Source organism: Mobula hypostoma, chromosome 8 (assembly GCF_963921235.1).
Source record: "Mobula hypostoma chromosome 8, sMobHyp1.1, whole genome shotgun sequence".
Taxonomy (NCBI): domain Eukaryota; kingdom Metazoa; phylum Chordata; class Chondrichthyes; order Myliobatiformes; family Myliobatidae; genus Mobula; species Mobula hypostoma.
The window spans coordinates 1,467,283-1,483,563 of NC_086104.1; the positions used below are offsets into that span (position 1 = coordinate 1,467,283).

At 46.0% G+C, this 16,281-nt stretch overlaps 1 protein-coding gene across 7 annotated transcripts in view; it reads right to left on the reverse strand.

Annotated features, from left to right (window-relative positions):
- Nucleotides 1-16,281, reverse strand: part of LOC134350026 (protein EFR3 homolog B-like) — a 299,220-nt gene that overhangs the window by 222,355 nt on the left and 60,584 nt on the right. For all 7 annotated transcript variants that reach the window (XM_063054929.1, XM_063054928.1, XM_063054927.1 and 4 more), the window contains 2 exons: nt 13,959-14,035; nt 12,112-12,239 (listed from right to left, as the gene is read on the reverse strand). In XM_063054929.1, coding sequence (XP_062910999.1) covers nt 12,112-12,239; nt 13,959-14,035 — 205 coding nt within the window. The remainder of the gene's footprint in view (nt 1-12,111; nt 12,240-13,958; nt 14,036-16,281) is intronic.

Genomic DNA, 16,281 nt, shown 5'->3' on the forward strand with positions numbered 1-16,281 from the left:
TATCATTGTTTCTGTTTCCCAAGTGTAGCCCGGTCATTAAACGTGTGAAACCCACAATGAAGACTATTAAGATCTGGCTGGAGGGTGCTGACTCTGCTCTTCAGCACCAATTCCAGCACACAGACTGGAGCACGTTTGCTGCCCATGCCACCACAGACTGTCAGATTAACATTGATTTATATACCAACTCTGTCCTTGAGCACATCAACAAGTGTGTAGCTAGTGACATCACAAAAACAAATAAAACTTTTCCCCAATCAGAAACCATGGATGAACAAAGAAGGTCTGGAGACCGGGAGGCTTACAGCTCAGCCAGGGCCAACCTGAGGAGGGGAATCTCTCAGGCTAAACACATATACAAACAGAGAATCGAGGAGCATTTCACCTCCTCGGACCCCCGGCACATGTGCCGTGGCATACAGGTCATTACAGACTACAAACCACCTAGTACTGTGCCCCCTTCCAGCTCTGCTTCCCTCCCTGATGAGCTCAATCACCTCTACGCTCGCTTTGACCGAGAGAACAAGGAGGTCACCCTCAAAGCAGATCTCCCACCTGGTGAACTGCCCCTCTCACTTTCCACCTCTGATGTTTGTGCCACCCTGAGCAGGGTGAATGTATGGAAAGCAGCTGGTCTGGATGGAATACATGGCCGTGTGCTCAGAGTCTGTGCAGGGCAGTTGGCCCGGGTCTTCATGGACATTTTCAATCTGTCCCTGGCCCAGGCTGTTGTCCCCACAAGCTTCAAGATCACCACCATCGTGCCAGTGCCGAAGCATTCCACTGCCACGGGCCTGAATGACTTCCACCCAGTTGCACTCATCCACATCATTGCAAAGTGCTTTGAGAGACTGGTTCTATCACATCTGAAATCCTGTCTGCCCACTACCCTGGACGCCCATCAATTTGCCTATCGCACCAACAGGTCAACAGAGGACGCCATCTCCACGGCACTTCACTCTGCCCTGACCACAACACTTATCACACATCGAAACATAGAAACATAGAAAATAGGTGCAGGAGTAGGCCATTCGGCCCTTCGAGCCTGCACCGCCATTTATTATGATCATGGCTGATCATCCAACTCAGAACCCTGTACCAGCCTTCCCTCCATAACCCCTGATCCCCTTAGCCACAAGGGCCATATCTAACTCCCTCTTAAATATAGCCAATGTACTGGCCTCAACTGTTTCCTGTGGCAGAGCATTCCACAGATTCACCACTCTCCGTGTGAAGAAGTTTTTCCTAATCTCGGTCCAAAAAGGCTTCCCCTTAATCCTCAGACTGTGACCCCTCATTCTGGACTTCCCCAACATCAGGAACAATCTCCCTGCATCTAGCCTGTCCAATCCCTTTAGGTTTTTAAACGTTTCAATAAGATCCCCCCTCAATCTGCTAAATTCCAACGAATATAAGCCTAGTCGATCCAGTCTTTCATCGTATGAAAGTCCTGCCATCCCAGGAATCAATCTGGTGAACCTTCTTTGTACTCCCTCTATGGCAAGGATGTCTTTCCTCAGATTAGGGGACCAAAACTGCACACAATACTCCAGGTGTGGTCTCACCAAGGCCTTGTACAACTGCAGTAGTACCTCCCTGCTCCTGTAATCGAATCCTCTTGCTATAAATGCCAGCATACCATTCGCCTTTTTCACCGCTTGCTGTACCTGCATGCCCACTTTCAATGACTGGTGTACAATGACACCCAGGTCTCGTTGCACCTTCCCTTTTCCTAATCGGCCACCGTTCAGATAATAATCTGTTTTCCTGCTTTTGCCACCAAAGTGGATAACTTCACATTTATCCACATTAAATTGCATCTGACATGAATTTGCCCACTCACCTAACCTATCCAAGTCACCCTGCATCCTCTTAGCATCCTCCTCACAGCTAACACTGCCGCCCAGCTTCGTGTCATCCGCAAACTTGGAGATGCTGAATTTATTTCCCTCATCTAAGTCATTAATATATATTGTAAACAACTGGGGTCCCAGCACTGAACCTTGCGGTACCCCACTAGTCACAGCCTGCCATTCTGAAAAGGTCCCGTTTATTCCCACTCTTTGCTTCCTGTCTGCCAACCAAATCTCTATCCACATCAATACCTTACCCCCAATACCGTGTGCTTTAAGTTTGCACACTAATCTCCTGTGTGGGACCTTGTCAAAAGCCTTTTGAAAATCAAAATCCAAAGGCAACAGCGTCTTTGTTTCCTGCGGAGCATCAAGAAAGCTCACCTCTGTCCCAGGATACTGACAGACTTCTACCGCTGTACCATTGAGAGCATACTCACCAACTGCATCTCAGTATGGTATGGCAATTGTCCTGTATTGGACCGCAAAGCACTCCAGCGTGTGGTAAAAACTGCCCAGCGGATTATCGGCACCCAATTGCCCACCATTGAGAACATCTACCATAAACGCTGCCTGGACAGGGTGAAAAGCATTATCAAGGATGCATCACACCCTAACTATGGACTTTTTACTCTCCTCCCATCCGGTAGGTGCTACAGGAGCCTCCGCTCCTGCACCAGCAGGCACAGGAAGAGCTTCTTCCCTGAGGCTGTGACCCTGCTGAACCTCACATCACAGCGCTAAGCAGTATTACACCCATATTGTACTGTCTCAGTACTTTTATATTTGTGTGCTGTAGCACTTACTTTTTATTCGCAGTTATTTTGAAATAAAGAGAAAAGGCTCTCTTTATTACCACTGTTTGCCCCCTGCCAATCAGCCACTGCTTTCTCCATGCTAGAATATTTCCTGTAATGGGCTCACAGCTTATTAAACAGCCTCATGTGTGGCAACTTATGAAAGGCCTTCTGAAAATCCAAGTACACAACACCAGCCGATTCTCCTTTGTCTAACCTGCTTGTTATTTCTTCAAAGAATTCCAATAGATTTGCCAGGCAAGATTTTCCCTTGATGAAACCATGCTGACCACAGCCTATTTCATGGTGTGCCTCCAAGTACCCTGAGATTTCATTCTTGATAATCAACTCCAACATCTTCCCAGCCACTGAGGTCAGACTAACTGGCCTATAATTTCCTTTCTTTTGCCTCTCTCCCTTCTTGAAGGGTGTAGAGATAGTCCAAAACTGTTGGTGCATCGATAGTTAATGTCCAAAAGTGACCGTTTGCTGTCAGTGTAGTTCGCATAGCCGAATTGAGCGAATGCGCAGGAAACAAGCAGATGAATTAATGCAAACACAAGGAAATCTGCAGATGCTGGAAATTCAAGCAACACACATCAAAGTTGCTGGTGAACACAGCAGGCCAGGCAGCATCTCTAGGAAGAGATACAGTTGACGTTTCGGGCTGAGACCCTTCGTCAGGACTAACTGAAAGACGAGCTAGTAAGAGATTTGAAAGTGAGAGGGGGAGGGGGAGATCCAAAATGATAGGAGAAGACAGGAGGGGGAGGGATGGAGCCAAGAGCTGGACAGGTGATAGGCAAAAGGGGATACGAGAGGATCATGGGACAGGAGGTCCAGGGAGAAAGAAAAGGGGGAGGGGGAAAACCCAGAGGATGGGCAAGGGGTATAGTGAGAGTGACAGAGGGAGAAAAAGGAGAGAGAGAGAAAAAAAATTAATAATAATAAATAAATAAATAACGGATGGGGTATGAAGGGGAGGTGGGGCATTAACGGAAGTTAGAGAAATCAATATTCATGCCATCAGGTTGCAGGCTACCCAGACGGAATATAAGGTGTTGTTCCTCCAACCTGAGTGTGGCTTCATCTTTACAGTAGAGGAGGCCGTGGATAGACATATCAGAATGGGAATGGGACGTGGAATTAAAATGTGTGGCCACTGGGAGATCCTGCTTTCTCTGGTGGACAGAGCGTAGGTGTTCAGCAAAACGGTCTCCCAGCCTGCATCAGGTCCCGCCAATATATATTGGGAGCACCGGATGCAGTATATCACCCCAGCCGACTCACAGGTGAAGTGTTGCCTCACCTGGAAGGACTGTCTGGGGCCCTGAATGGTGGTGAGGGAGGAAGTGTGAGGGCATGAGTAGCACTTGTTCCGCTTACAAGGATAAGTGCCAGGAGGGAGATCAGTGGGGAGGGGTGGGGCAGGGACGAATGGACAAGGGAGTTGCGTAGGGAGCGATCCCTGGGGAAAGCAGGGGGGGGGGAAGGAAAGATGTGCTTAGTGGTGGGATCCTGTTGGAGGTGGCGGAAGTTACGGAGAATAATAGTTGGACCCGCAGGCTGGTGGGGTGGTAGGTGAGGACAAGGGGAACCCTATTCCTAGTGGGGTGGCGGGAGGATGGAGTGAGAACAGATGTGCGTGAAATGGGGGAGATGCGTTTGAGAGCAGAGTTGATAGTGGAGGAAGGGAAGCCACTTTCTTTAAAAAAGGAGGACATCTCCTTCGTCCTGGAATGAAAAGCCTCATCCTGAGAGCAGATGCAGTGGAGACGGAGGAATTGCGAGAAGGAGATGGCACTTTTGCAAAAGACAGGGTGAGAAGAGGAATAGTCCAGGTAGCTGTGAGAGTCCATAGGCTTATAGTAGACGTCAGTAGATAAGCTGTCTCCAGAGACAGAGATAGAAAGATCTAGAAAGGGGAGGGAGGTGTCGGAAATGGACCAGGTAAACTTGAGGGCAGGGTGAAAGTTGGAGGCAAAGTTAATGAAGTCAACGAGCTCAGCATGCATGCAGGAAGCAGCGACACTTCATCTATGAGTCGATTGGGGTGATATACTGCGTCCGGTGCTCCCGATGCGGCCATCTATATATTGGTGGGGCCCTACACAGGCTGGGAGACCATTTCGCTGAACACCTACGTCCTGTCTGCTTGAGAAAGCAGGATCTCCCAGGGGCCACACATTTTAATTCCACGTCCCATTCCCATTCTGATATGTCTATCCACGGCCTCATCTACTGTTAAGATGAGGCCACACTCAGGTTGGAGGAACAACACCTTATATTCCGTTTGGGTAGCCTCCAACCTGATGGCATGAACATTGACTTCTCTAACTTCTGTTAATGCCCTTCCTTCTGTTCTTACCTCATCCGTTATTTATTTATTTATATAAACACATTCTTTTTCTCTCTCTCCTTTTTCTCCCTCTGTCCCTCTGACTATACCCCTTGCCCATCCTCTGGGCTTTCTCCTCCCCTTTTCTTTCTCCCTGGGCCTCCTGTCCCATGATCCTCTCATATCCCTTTTGTCAATCAACTGTCCAGCTCTTGGCTCCATCCCTCCCCCTCCTGTCTTCTCCTATCATTTCGGATCTCCCCCTCCCACTTTCAAATCTCTTACTATCTGTTCTTTCAGTTAGTCCTGACGAAGGGTCTCGGCCCGAAACGTCAACTGTACCTCTTCCTATAGATGCTGCCTGGCCTGCTGTGTTCACCAGCAATTTTTATGTGTGTTGCTTGAGATAAATTAACACTATTTTTCGAAATCTGGTAAGACACTGAGCCTCGTGATACACATGCGCCCCCATCTTCGGGCAAAGAAGCACTCAGCCAGATGGTTTGAGATGTGTCATGATGCAAGGAGTATCACGAGCAAGGCGAATGAACTTAGAGCGTGGATCAATACGTGGAACTATGACGTTGTGGCCATTACAGAGACTGGGATGTCGCAGGGGCAGGAATGGCTGCTGAGGGTGCTGGGCTTTAGACATTTCAAAAAAGACAGGGAGTGAGGCAAAAGAGGTGGGGGAGTTGCACTGCTAATCAGAGATAGTGTCACAACTGCAGGGAAGGAGGAAGTCATGGAGGGATTGTCTACAGAGTCATTGTGGGTGGAAGTCAGACACAGGAAGGGAGAGGTAACTCTACTAGATTTTATAGACCTCCCCCAATAGTAACAGAGACATTGAGGATCAGATAGGGAGGCAGATTCTGGAACTATGCAATAGGGTTGCTGTGATGGGTGATTTTAACTTTTGCCAATATTGACTGGCATCTCCTTAGAGCAACGGGCTTAAATGGGGTGGAGCTTGTTAGGTGTGTTCAGGAACATTTCCTGATGCAATATGTAAACAAGCCAACAAGAGGAGAGGCTGTACATGATCAGGTATTGGAAAATGATCCCAGTAAGGTGTCAGATCTCTTGGTGGGAAAGCATTTTGGAGGTAGTGATCACAACTCTATCTCCTTCACCATAGCACTGGAGAGGAATAGGAACAGACAATTTGGGAAAACATTTAATTGGGGTCGGGGGAAATATGATGCTATCAGACAGGAACTTGGGGAAATACATTGGGAGCAGATATCCTCAGGGAAATGCATGTCTATATTCCATTGAGGCAGGGACAGGTGGTAGGGTAAAAGAACCATGGTGTACAAGGGATGTAGAAAGTCTAGTTAGGAAGAAAAGAAAAGCCTACGAACGGTTCAAGAAACTAGATACTGTTAGAGCTCTAGAAAATTACAACGATCCCAGGAAGGAGCTCAAGAATGGAATTAGGAGATCTAGAAGGGGCCATGAGAAGACCTTGGTGAGCAGGAGAAAGGAAAACCCCAAAGCATTCTACAAGTATGTGAAGAGCAACGTGAGAGCCGTGTGAGAATAGGACCAATCAGGTGTGACAGTGGAAACGTGTGCATGGAGCCGGAAGAGGTAGCAGAGGTACTTAATGCATACTTTGCTTTAGTACCAGTTTCCCCTGGGATCAATAAAGTATGATTATGACTATGAATATGACTATGACTATGATTATGTGTTCACCAGTGTAAGGACCTTGAGAATTGTGGGGATGACTTACAGTGAACTGAAATGCTTGAGTATATAGACATTAAGATAGGGATGTGCTGGAGCTTTTGAAAGGTATTATCATAGAAACATAGAAAACCTAAACACAATACAGGCCCTTCGGCCCACAAAACTGTGCCAAACATGTCCTTACCTTAGAAATTACCTAGGGTTACCCATACCCTCCATTTTTCTAAGCTCCATGTACCTATCCAGGAGTCTCTTAAAAGACCCTATCGTATCCACAATTAAGTTAGATAGGTCACGGGACTGAACAAGACGTACCCCAGGCTACTGTGGGAAGCAAGGGAGGAGATTGCAGAGCCTCTGGTGATAATCCTTGCATCATCAATAGGGACAGGAGAAGTTCCGGAGGATTGAAGGGTTGCAAATGTTGTTCCCTTGTTCAAGAAATGGAGTAGAGATAACCCAGGAAATTACAGAGCAGTGAGGTTTGCTTCAGTGGTGGGCAAGTTGTTGAAGAAGATCCTGACAGGCAGCATCCATGAGCATTTGGAGAGACATAATCTGATTAGGGATAGTCAGCATGGCTTTGTCAAGGGCAGGTTGTGCCTTACGAATCTGACTGAATTCTTTAAGGATTTAACAAAACACATTGATGAAGGTAGAGTAGTGAGTGTATGGATTTCAGTAAGGCATTTGAGAAGGTGCCCCACTTTCTGAAGGTGCTCATTCAGAAAGTAATAAGGCATGTGATCCAAGGAGATCTTGCTTTGTAGATCCAGAATATCCTTGTCCACAGAAGGCAAAGAGTGGTTGTAGATGGTTCATATTCTGCATGGTGGATGGTGACCAGTGGTGTACCTCAGGGATCTGTTCTGGGACCCCTCCTCTTTGTGATTTTTATAAATGACCTGGATGAGGAAGTAGAAGGGTGGGTTAGTAAGTTTGCTGATGACACAAAAGTTGGGGGTGTTGTGGATAGTTTGGAGGGTTGTCAGAAGTTACAGTGGCACATCGATAGGATGCAGAACTGGCAGATGGAGTTCAACCCAGATAAGTATGAAGTGGTTCATTTTGGTAGGTCAAATTTGAAGACAGAATATAATATTAATGGTAAGACTCTTGACAGTGTGGAGGATCAGCGAGGTCTTGGGGTCCATGTCCATAGGACACACAAAGCTACTATGTAGGTTGACAGCGTTGCTAAGTATGGTGTGTTGGCCTTCATCAACTGTGGAATTGAGTTCAAGAGTCGTGAGGTAATGTTAAAGCTATATTCACCAGGGAAAAAGACCTTGACAATTGTGGAGATGACTTACAGGAGACTGAAACGCTTGAGCACATAGACATTAAGAAAGAGGATGTGCTGGAGCTTTTGAAAAGCATTAAGTTAGATAAGTCACCGGGACGGGATGAGATATACCTCAGGCTACTGAGGGAAGCGAGGGAGGAGATTGCTGAGCCTCTTGCAATGATCTTTGCGTCATCAGTAGGGACAGGAGAAGTACCAGGGGATTGAAGGGCTGCAAATGTTGGTACCTTGTTCAAGAAAGGGAGTCAAGATAGCCCAGGAAATTATAGACCAGTGTGTCTGACCTCAGTGGTGGGCAAGTTGTTGGAGAAGATCCTGAGAGACAGGACTTATGAACATTTGGAGAGATTAGGGATAGTCAGCATGGCTTTGCTATGGGCAGGTTGTGCCTTACAAGCATGATTGAATTCTTAGAGGAATAATAAAATTTCAGGAAGGCATTTGATAAGGTACTCCATGCCAGGCTCCTTCAGAAAGTAAGGAGGCTTGGGATCCACTGTGACCTTGCTTTGTGGATCTAGAATTGGCTTGCCCACAGAAGACAAAGGGTGGTTGTAGGTGGTTCGTTTCCTGCACAGAGGTCGGTTACCAGTGGTGTTCCGTTGGGATCTGTTCTGGGACCCCTCCTCCGTTTTTTTTATAAATGACCGGAATGAAGAAGTAGAAGGATGGGTTAATAAGTTTGCTGATGACATAAAGGTTGGGGGTGTTGTGGATAGTCTGGAGTGTTGTCAGTGGTTATAGTGGGACATCGATAGGATGCAGAACTGGGCTGAGACATGTCAGATTGACTTCAACCCAGTAAGTGTGAAGTAGTTCAATTTGGTAGATCCAATTTGAAAACAGAATATAATATAAATGGTAAGACTCTTGGCAGTGTGGAGTATCTGAAAGATCTTGGGGTCCCTGTTGAAATGACACTCAAAGCTGCCACACAGGTTGACAGTGCTGTTAAGGAGGCATATGGTGTGTTGGCATTCATCAACTGTGGGATTGAGTTTAAGAGCCATGAGGTGATGTTACAGCTATATAAAACCTTGGTCAGACCCCACTTGCAGTGCTGTGTTCAGTCTGGTCACTTCACTGCAGGAAGGATGGGGATACTATAGAGAGAGTGCAGAGGAGATTTACAAGGATGTTACCAAGATTGGAGGGTGTACCTTATGAGAATAGGTTGAGTGAACTTGGCCTTTTCTCCTTTGTGGGACGGAGGATGAGAGGTGACCTGATAGAGGTGTATAAGATGATGAGAGGCATTGATCGTGTGGATAGTCAGAGGCTTTTTCCCAGGGCTGAATTTCTAACACAAGCGGGCACAGGTTTAAGGTGCTTGGAAGTAGATAGAAGAGGTTTTTCAGAGGTGTATTTTCACACAGAGTGTGCTGGGTACTTGGAATGTACTGCCAGTGACAGTGGTAGAGGCAGATACAATAGGATGTTTAAAGAGACTCCTAGATAGGTTCATGGAGCTTAGAAAAATAGAGTGCTGTGCGGTAGGGAAATTCTAAGCAGTTTCTAGATCATTGGCACAATACTGTGGGCCAAAGGGCCTGTAATGTGCTGTAGATTTCTTAAAAAAAGGTTATGAGAGGGACAGATAGAGTAGACAGAAAATATCTTTTTCCCCAGAGTTGAAATGTCTAATACCTATACAGGCATGCATTTAAGGTGAGAGGGGGTAAGTCTTAGGTGTCTGTAATGTGCTGCTGGGGTGGTGGTAGAGGCAGATACATTAGAGATTTTTAAGAGATGCTTTGATTGGCACATGAATATGAGGAAAATGGAGAGATATAAGCATTGGGTCGGCATAACGGATTAATTTAGTTTGTCATTTGATCACTAATTTATTTGGTTCGGCACAACTTTGTGAGCCAAAGGACTTGTTTCTGTGCTGTTTTGTTCCACGTTCTCAAATGTGACATTTGCCTTTGTTGCCTCCCCATTCCGTTAACAAAGTGGCTACTACACAGATACAGATGCTCAGAGCTGGTTTGTGAACCCTCCCTTTATACAGGAGCAGAGTATATTCAAGGTAGTTGGCAAGCTATAGAGATTTGGCATTAGTGCAGGAAAGTGGCACCGAATGCAGAGTGGCAATCATTAGTAGCAAACAATAGCAGCTGGTGGAGCAGACCAATTGGCTGAATGGTTTCTGCTCTTTGCAGCTCAGTGGGTCAGGCAGCATATGTCAAAGGGAAGGAGTTAAAGCCCTCCATCAGCATAGATTTCCAACTTTCCATGTTTTGACCTGAAACATGGATAATTCCCTTCCTCTCCCCTCCCCATTGATGCTGCTCTGTGGAAGTTGCAGCAAGGCAAGGGTTAACACACTATCCAGACAAGGATAGACTGCAGATAGAGAGCAGACAGCCCAGGTAAGAAAGGTCATTGAAAAGCATACACCACACATAAAATGCTGGATGAACTCAGCAGGCCAGGCAGCATCTATGGAAAAAAGTACAGTCAATGTTTTGGGCTGAAACCTTAACTTTCCAGGGGTCTGGAAACAAGATAAGTGAGACACATACACCATCTAAAGAACAATTGATTTACTAATTTCAAAGTATCTTCAATTGTCAGCTTGTAGCTTCTATTGACTTTTAACATATGTATTCTATATGGTGTTGTTCTTGCAAGTAAGGGATTCAAACACACGCAATTTACCAAATAGTCAATTTCCATAACCGATCAGCCAATTCTGTATAAAAATGGTGTTTCTTTGTTCTGAATTCAGAACAGTGTGTTGACAGGGGCCATGCTGTTCTCCTTGTGCACATTGAAAATAAAGTGTGGTTGAGTCTTGAGAGTGTGTAAAGGTCCAGTTATTTTATTTTAGTTATAGTTTTAGTTATTTTATTATAGGCAACAGCAGTTCAATCAGTTGAGCTCCATCAGCAGATTGTTTATAGTTCTAGACTCCAGTTCAATGCGGTCTCCTGTGCCTTCCACACTGTACAACAGAGCAACCTCGAGTGCCTCAATGGCCTTTCTCTGTTACCAGCACGGGTGGAGCGTTGGCTGGTCGGCAGAAAACAGAGAGTGGGAACAAAGGGATCCTATTCTGGCTGGCTGCCGGTTACCAGTGGAGTTCCACAGGGGTCAGTGTTGGGACCACTGCTTTTTACCATGTATGTCAATGATTTGGACTGTAGGATTAATGGATTTGTGGCTAAATTTGCCGATGATTCAAAGATACCTGGAGGAGCGGGTAGAGTTGAGAAAACAGACAGCCTGCAGAGAGATTTAGATAGTTTAGGGGAATGGGCAAAGAAATGGCAAATGAAATACAATGCTGGAAAGTGTATAGTCGTGCACTTTGGTGGAAGAAATAAACGGGCAGACTATTACTTAGATAGGGAGAGAATTCAAAATGCAGAGATGCAAAGGGACTTGGGAGTCCTTGTGCAGGATGCCCTAAAGGTTAACCTCCAGGTGGTGAAGAAGGCGAATGCAATGTTGGCATTTATTTCTAGAGGTATAGAATATAAGAGCAGGGATGTGATGTTGAGGCTCTGTGAGGCACTCGTGAGACCACACTTGGAGTATTGCGTGCGGTTTTGGGCTCCTTATTTTAGAAAGGATATACTGATATTGGAAAGAGTTCAGAGAAGATTCACAAGAATGATTCCAGGAATGAAATGATTACTGTATGAGGAACGTCTGGCAGCTCTTGGGCTGTATTCCCTGGATTTCAGGAGGATGAGGGGGGATCTCATAGAAATATTCCGAATGTTAAGAGGCCTGAACAGATTAGATATGGCAAAGTTATTTTCCATGGTAGGGGAGTCTCGGACAAGAGGGCATGACTTGGATTGAAGAACATCCATTTAGAACTGAAATGTGGAGAAATTACTTTAGTCAGAGGATGGTAAATCTGTGGAATTTGTTGCCACGAGTGGCTGGGGAGGCCAAGTCACTGGATGCACTTAAGGCAGAGATAGATAGGTTCTTGATTAGCCAGGGCATCAAGGGGTATGGGGAGAAGGCAGGGGAGCGAGGATGACTGGAAGAATTGGATCAGCCCATGATCGAATGGCAGAGCAGACTCAATGGGCCGAATGGCCTACTTCTGCTCCAATATCTTATGGTCTTATGATTTTCTATGTCTTATATTCTTACCCATATCGGTGCCTAGCAACGTCTCTACTCAGTCTCTCTGCAAGATAGGCACCAATTCGGTCCAGCTTCTCTGGAGCTGAGAGGGCGTAGAATGTCAGCTTCTCCATGTTGGCTTTCACGAGCCCATCCTGTCGATAACAGTAAGGGCCAGTTAGAGTTATCACCGCTAGGACTGGAGGAATAGATGAGTCTGAGGAACTTCCATCACTTTCCATGAGGTGACGGTGGAGGAGGGGAGAGAGAAACGGGAGGGGAGGAGGGAAAGGGCGGCAGACACAAACACGGATACAGATACGGACACAGACGCACACACGGACAGACACACACACATATACACACGCACACATATGGACACATGCATACACATGGACACATGCACACATACAGAAAATAGGGTAGAAAGAGACATTGGGAGTGAGTGTGGTTGCAGCCACTTCACTGAGGGGTACGGCCACATTCCACACTGGAACACATTTTAATGATTTGGACTTGAGTGGGGAAAAAATGGAATTTTTTCAAACCTTAGAAACGAAGGAGGAAACATGCCTCCTCCTACAAATGGACTCAGGGCACATCACACCATCTCTAATTCACTATGATTAATTGACTACCAAAGGAATATGTGCAGGAGAAGATGGCGGCACGACGACAGCGCGCGTGGCCTCTCCGGTGATGAATATCTGTTATCTGTCAAGTAGGGGATCGTGCACAATCCTGAATTGATGGAGACAGACGTGAGAGCACAGCGGAACATCTGGAAAACTTCTGAAATGTCTGGTTTGCTGCTGCTGCGACGACTGTGTGGTAACCGGAACCTCTGGAGCTGAAGGCCTCCAAATCCTTAGCTTTGCGTGTTTCAGCGGCCGAGGAGAGGTCAAAGGCGCTCGGGAGACTGTATCGGAGGGGCTGCTCGGAAGCTCGGAGTTTTCGGATGGATGGACTCAGTGTCGGCTGTGGTCGGCTGCTTCCAAGGTATCGGCAAGTTGACAGTGCCTGGAGGTTTATGGCAGGCAGTTTCTCCCTTTTGCCACCTGCTATCGGGGACTCGGGAGTCGATCAACTCGGGGACTTTGAGACTTTATTTACCGTGCCTATGGTTTGTTCTTCATCAAATTATGGTATTGCTTTGCACTGCTGTAACTATATGTTATAATTATGTGGTTCTGTCAGTGTTAGTCTTTGGTTTGTCCTGTCTTCTGTGATATCACTCCGGAAAAACATTGTATCATTTCTTAATACATGTATGCATTTTAATGAGAGGTTGGATTAACTTGCTTCATTTTCTCTGGAGCATCAAAAGCTGAGGGAAGATCTGATAGAGGTTTACAAGATTAGGAAAGGCATAGATCGAGTAGACTGACAGCATCTTCTTCCTAGGGTTGGATTGTCCAATACCTGAAGGATTACAATTAAGGTAAGATGGGGTAATTTCAAAGGAGTTGTGAGGGGCAAGTTTTTACACAGTGGGTAGTGGGTGCCTGGAATGTGCTGCCTGGAGGGGTGGTCGAGGAAGATACTTTCAGAGACCCTACACAACCATATGAACGTATGGAAAATGGAAGGAGGTGGACATTGTGTAGGCATAGGGGCTTAGTTTAGTTAGCCATTTGATGATTAATTTAATGGGCTTGGCACAACAATGTGGGCTGAAGAGCCCAGGCATTGGAACAGACTTAATGGGCTGAATGGCCTAATTCTGCTCCTATGTCTTGTGATTTATGGTCATGACCCGTGGTGTTCTGTTCCATGGTCAATGAATACATTCAGCCAGATCCCTGCCTACAGATACAATGCAAAAACTACTGATTTGCAGCATTTAATGCTTGAATTAATGGATCACTGTTTACCTCAGGGTCCTCAGGGAAGATGTTGTCCACTAGCCTCTTGTATCTTGGACGCAGAGCTCCGCAACAACCGCAAACACCTGCAAGAAGCACAGACGTGTTACTGACCCCCTTACTCATGCACCATTTGACTTCCTGTGGGAAAATACTAAACACTAAATTGGGCATATTTGTTGCAGCAATAATATCAGTTATTATGGAGACCAGGTGATGACCAAAAGACCATAAGATCTAGGAGCAGAATTAGGCCATTTGGCCCATCGTGTCTGTTCCACCATTTCATTATGGCTGATCCATTTTTCCTCTCAGCCCCAGTCTTCTGTCTTCTCCCTGTATCCCTTCAAGCTCGATTGATCAAGAATCGATCAACCTCTGCCTTAAGTATACCCAATGATTTGGCCATCACAAGAACTTGTGACAATAAACTATACAGATTCACCTTTCTCTATTGAAAGCAATTCCTCCTCACCTCCAGTCTAAAAGGACACTCCTCTATTCTGAGGTTGTCTCTTCTGGTCTTAAACTCCCCCACCATAGGAAACATCTTCTCCACATCTACTCAGTCGAGGCCTTTCAACATGCATAGGTTTCAGTGAGGTTACCCCTCATTCTTCTGAATGCCAGTGAGCAGAAGCCCTGAGCTCCTCATATGGCAAACCTTTCAATCCAGGAATCAACTTTGTGAACCTCCTTTGAACCCTCTCCAATGTCAGCACATCCTTTCTTCGATAAGGGGCCCAAAACTGCTCACAATACTCCAACTGAGACCTCGCTAGAGTTTTATAAAGCCTCAACATTCCATCCTTGCTTTTATATTCTAGTCATCTCGAAATGAATGCTAACATAACATTTGCCTTCCTTCCCATCGACTCAACCTGCAAATTAACCTTCAGGGAATCCTGCACAACAATTCCAAAGTCCCTATGCCCCTCAGATTTTTGAATTATCCCTCCGTTAAGGAAATAATCTACCTTTTATTTCTTCTACCAAAGTGCACAACACTACCTGACATGATATTCCACCTGCAACTTCTTTACCCATTCTCCTAATCTGTCCGAGCCCTTGTGCGGCCTCTCTACTTCCTCAGAACTACCTGCCCCTCCACTTATCTTCGTAACATCTGTAAACTTGGTCACAATGCCATCCAAATCATTGACATATAGCATAAAAAGCAGTCCCAACACAAAATGCTTGAAGAACTCAGCAGGCCATGCAGCATCTATGGAAAAGAGTAAACAGTCGATGTTTCAGGCCAAGACCCTCCATCAGGACTGGAAAAAAAAAATCAGAGGTCAGAATAAGAAATTAGGGTGAGGACAGGAAGAAGTACAAGGTGGTAGGTGATAGTAGGTGATAGGTGAAACCAGGAGAGAGGGAGGGGTGAAATAAAGAGCTGGGAAGTCAATTGGTGAAAGAGATAAAGGCCTAGAGAAGGGGAAATTTGACAGGAGAGGACAGAAGACCATGGGAGAAAGGGAAGGGGGAAGGGCACCAGAGGGAGGTGATGGGCAGGCAATGAGACAAGGGAGAGAGGGAAATGGGAATGGAGAATGGTGAGGGTGAAGGGTGGGGGCAATTACTGGAAGTTCAAGAAATCAATGTTCATGCCAACAGGTTGGAGGTACCCAGACAGAATATAAAGTGTTGCTCCTCCAACCTAACTGTGGTCTCATTGCGGCAGCAGAGGACTGACATGTCAGAATGGGAATGGGAAGGAGAATTGAAATGGCTGGCCACCAGGAGAGCCTGCTTTTTTTGGTGGTAGAGCATAGGTCTCACCACACCAGGAGCACCAGATGCAGTACATGACCCCAACAGATTCACGGGTGGAAGGACCACTCAGAGCCCTGAGTGGTAGTGATGAAGGAAGTGTAGGGGCAGGTGTGGCCTCCTGTATATCAGTTCCTTTACCTTAAGCACTCTAATCAATTCTAATTAATTACGCAACACCAAATCCAGAATAACAGCCCCCAGTGGGCTCATCCATGAGCTGTCTCATAGGCACTGTAGAAATTCCCCCTCTTGGGATCCAGCACCAACATGATTTTCCCAAACTGCCTGCATATTGAAATCCTCAATGATGATCATAGCATTTCCCTTTTGACATACGTCTTTTATCCCCCATTGTATCTTGTAGACCACATCCTGACTACTGTTTGGGGATCTGTATATAACTCCCATCAGAGTCTTTTTACCCTTGCAGTTCCTTAGCTCTCTCCACAACGATTCAACACCTTCTGACCTTATGTCATCTCTTTCTAACGATTTGATTTTATTTTTTACCAACAGAGCCACACCACCCCATCAGCCTTCCTACCTGTCCTTT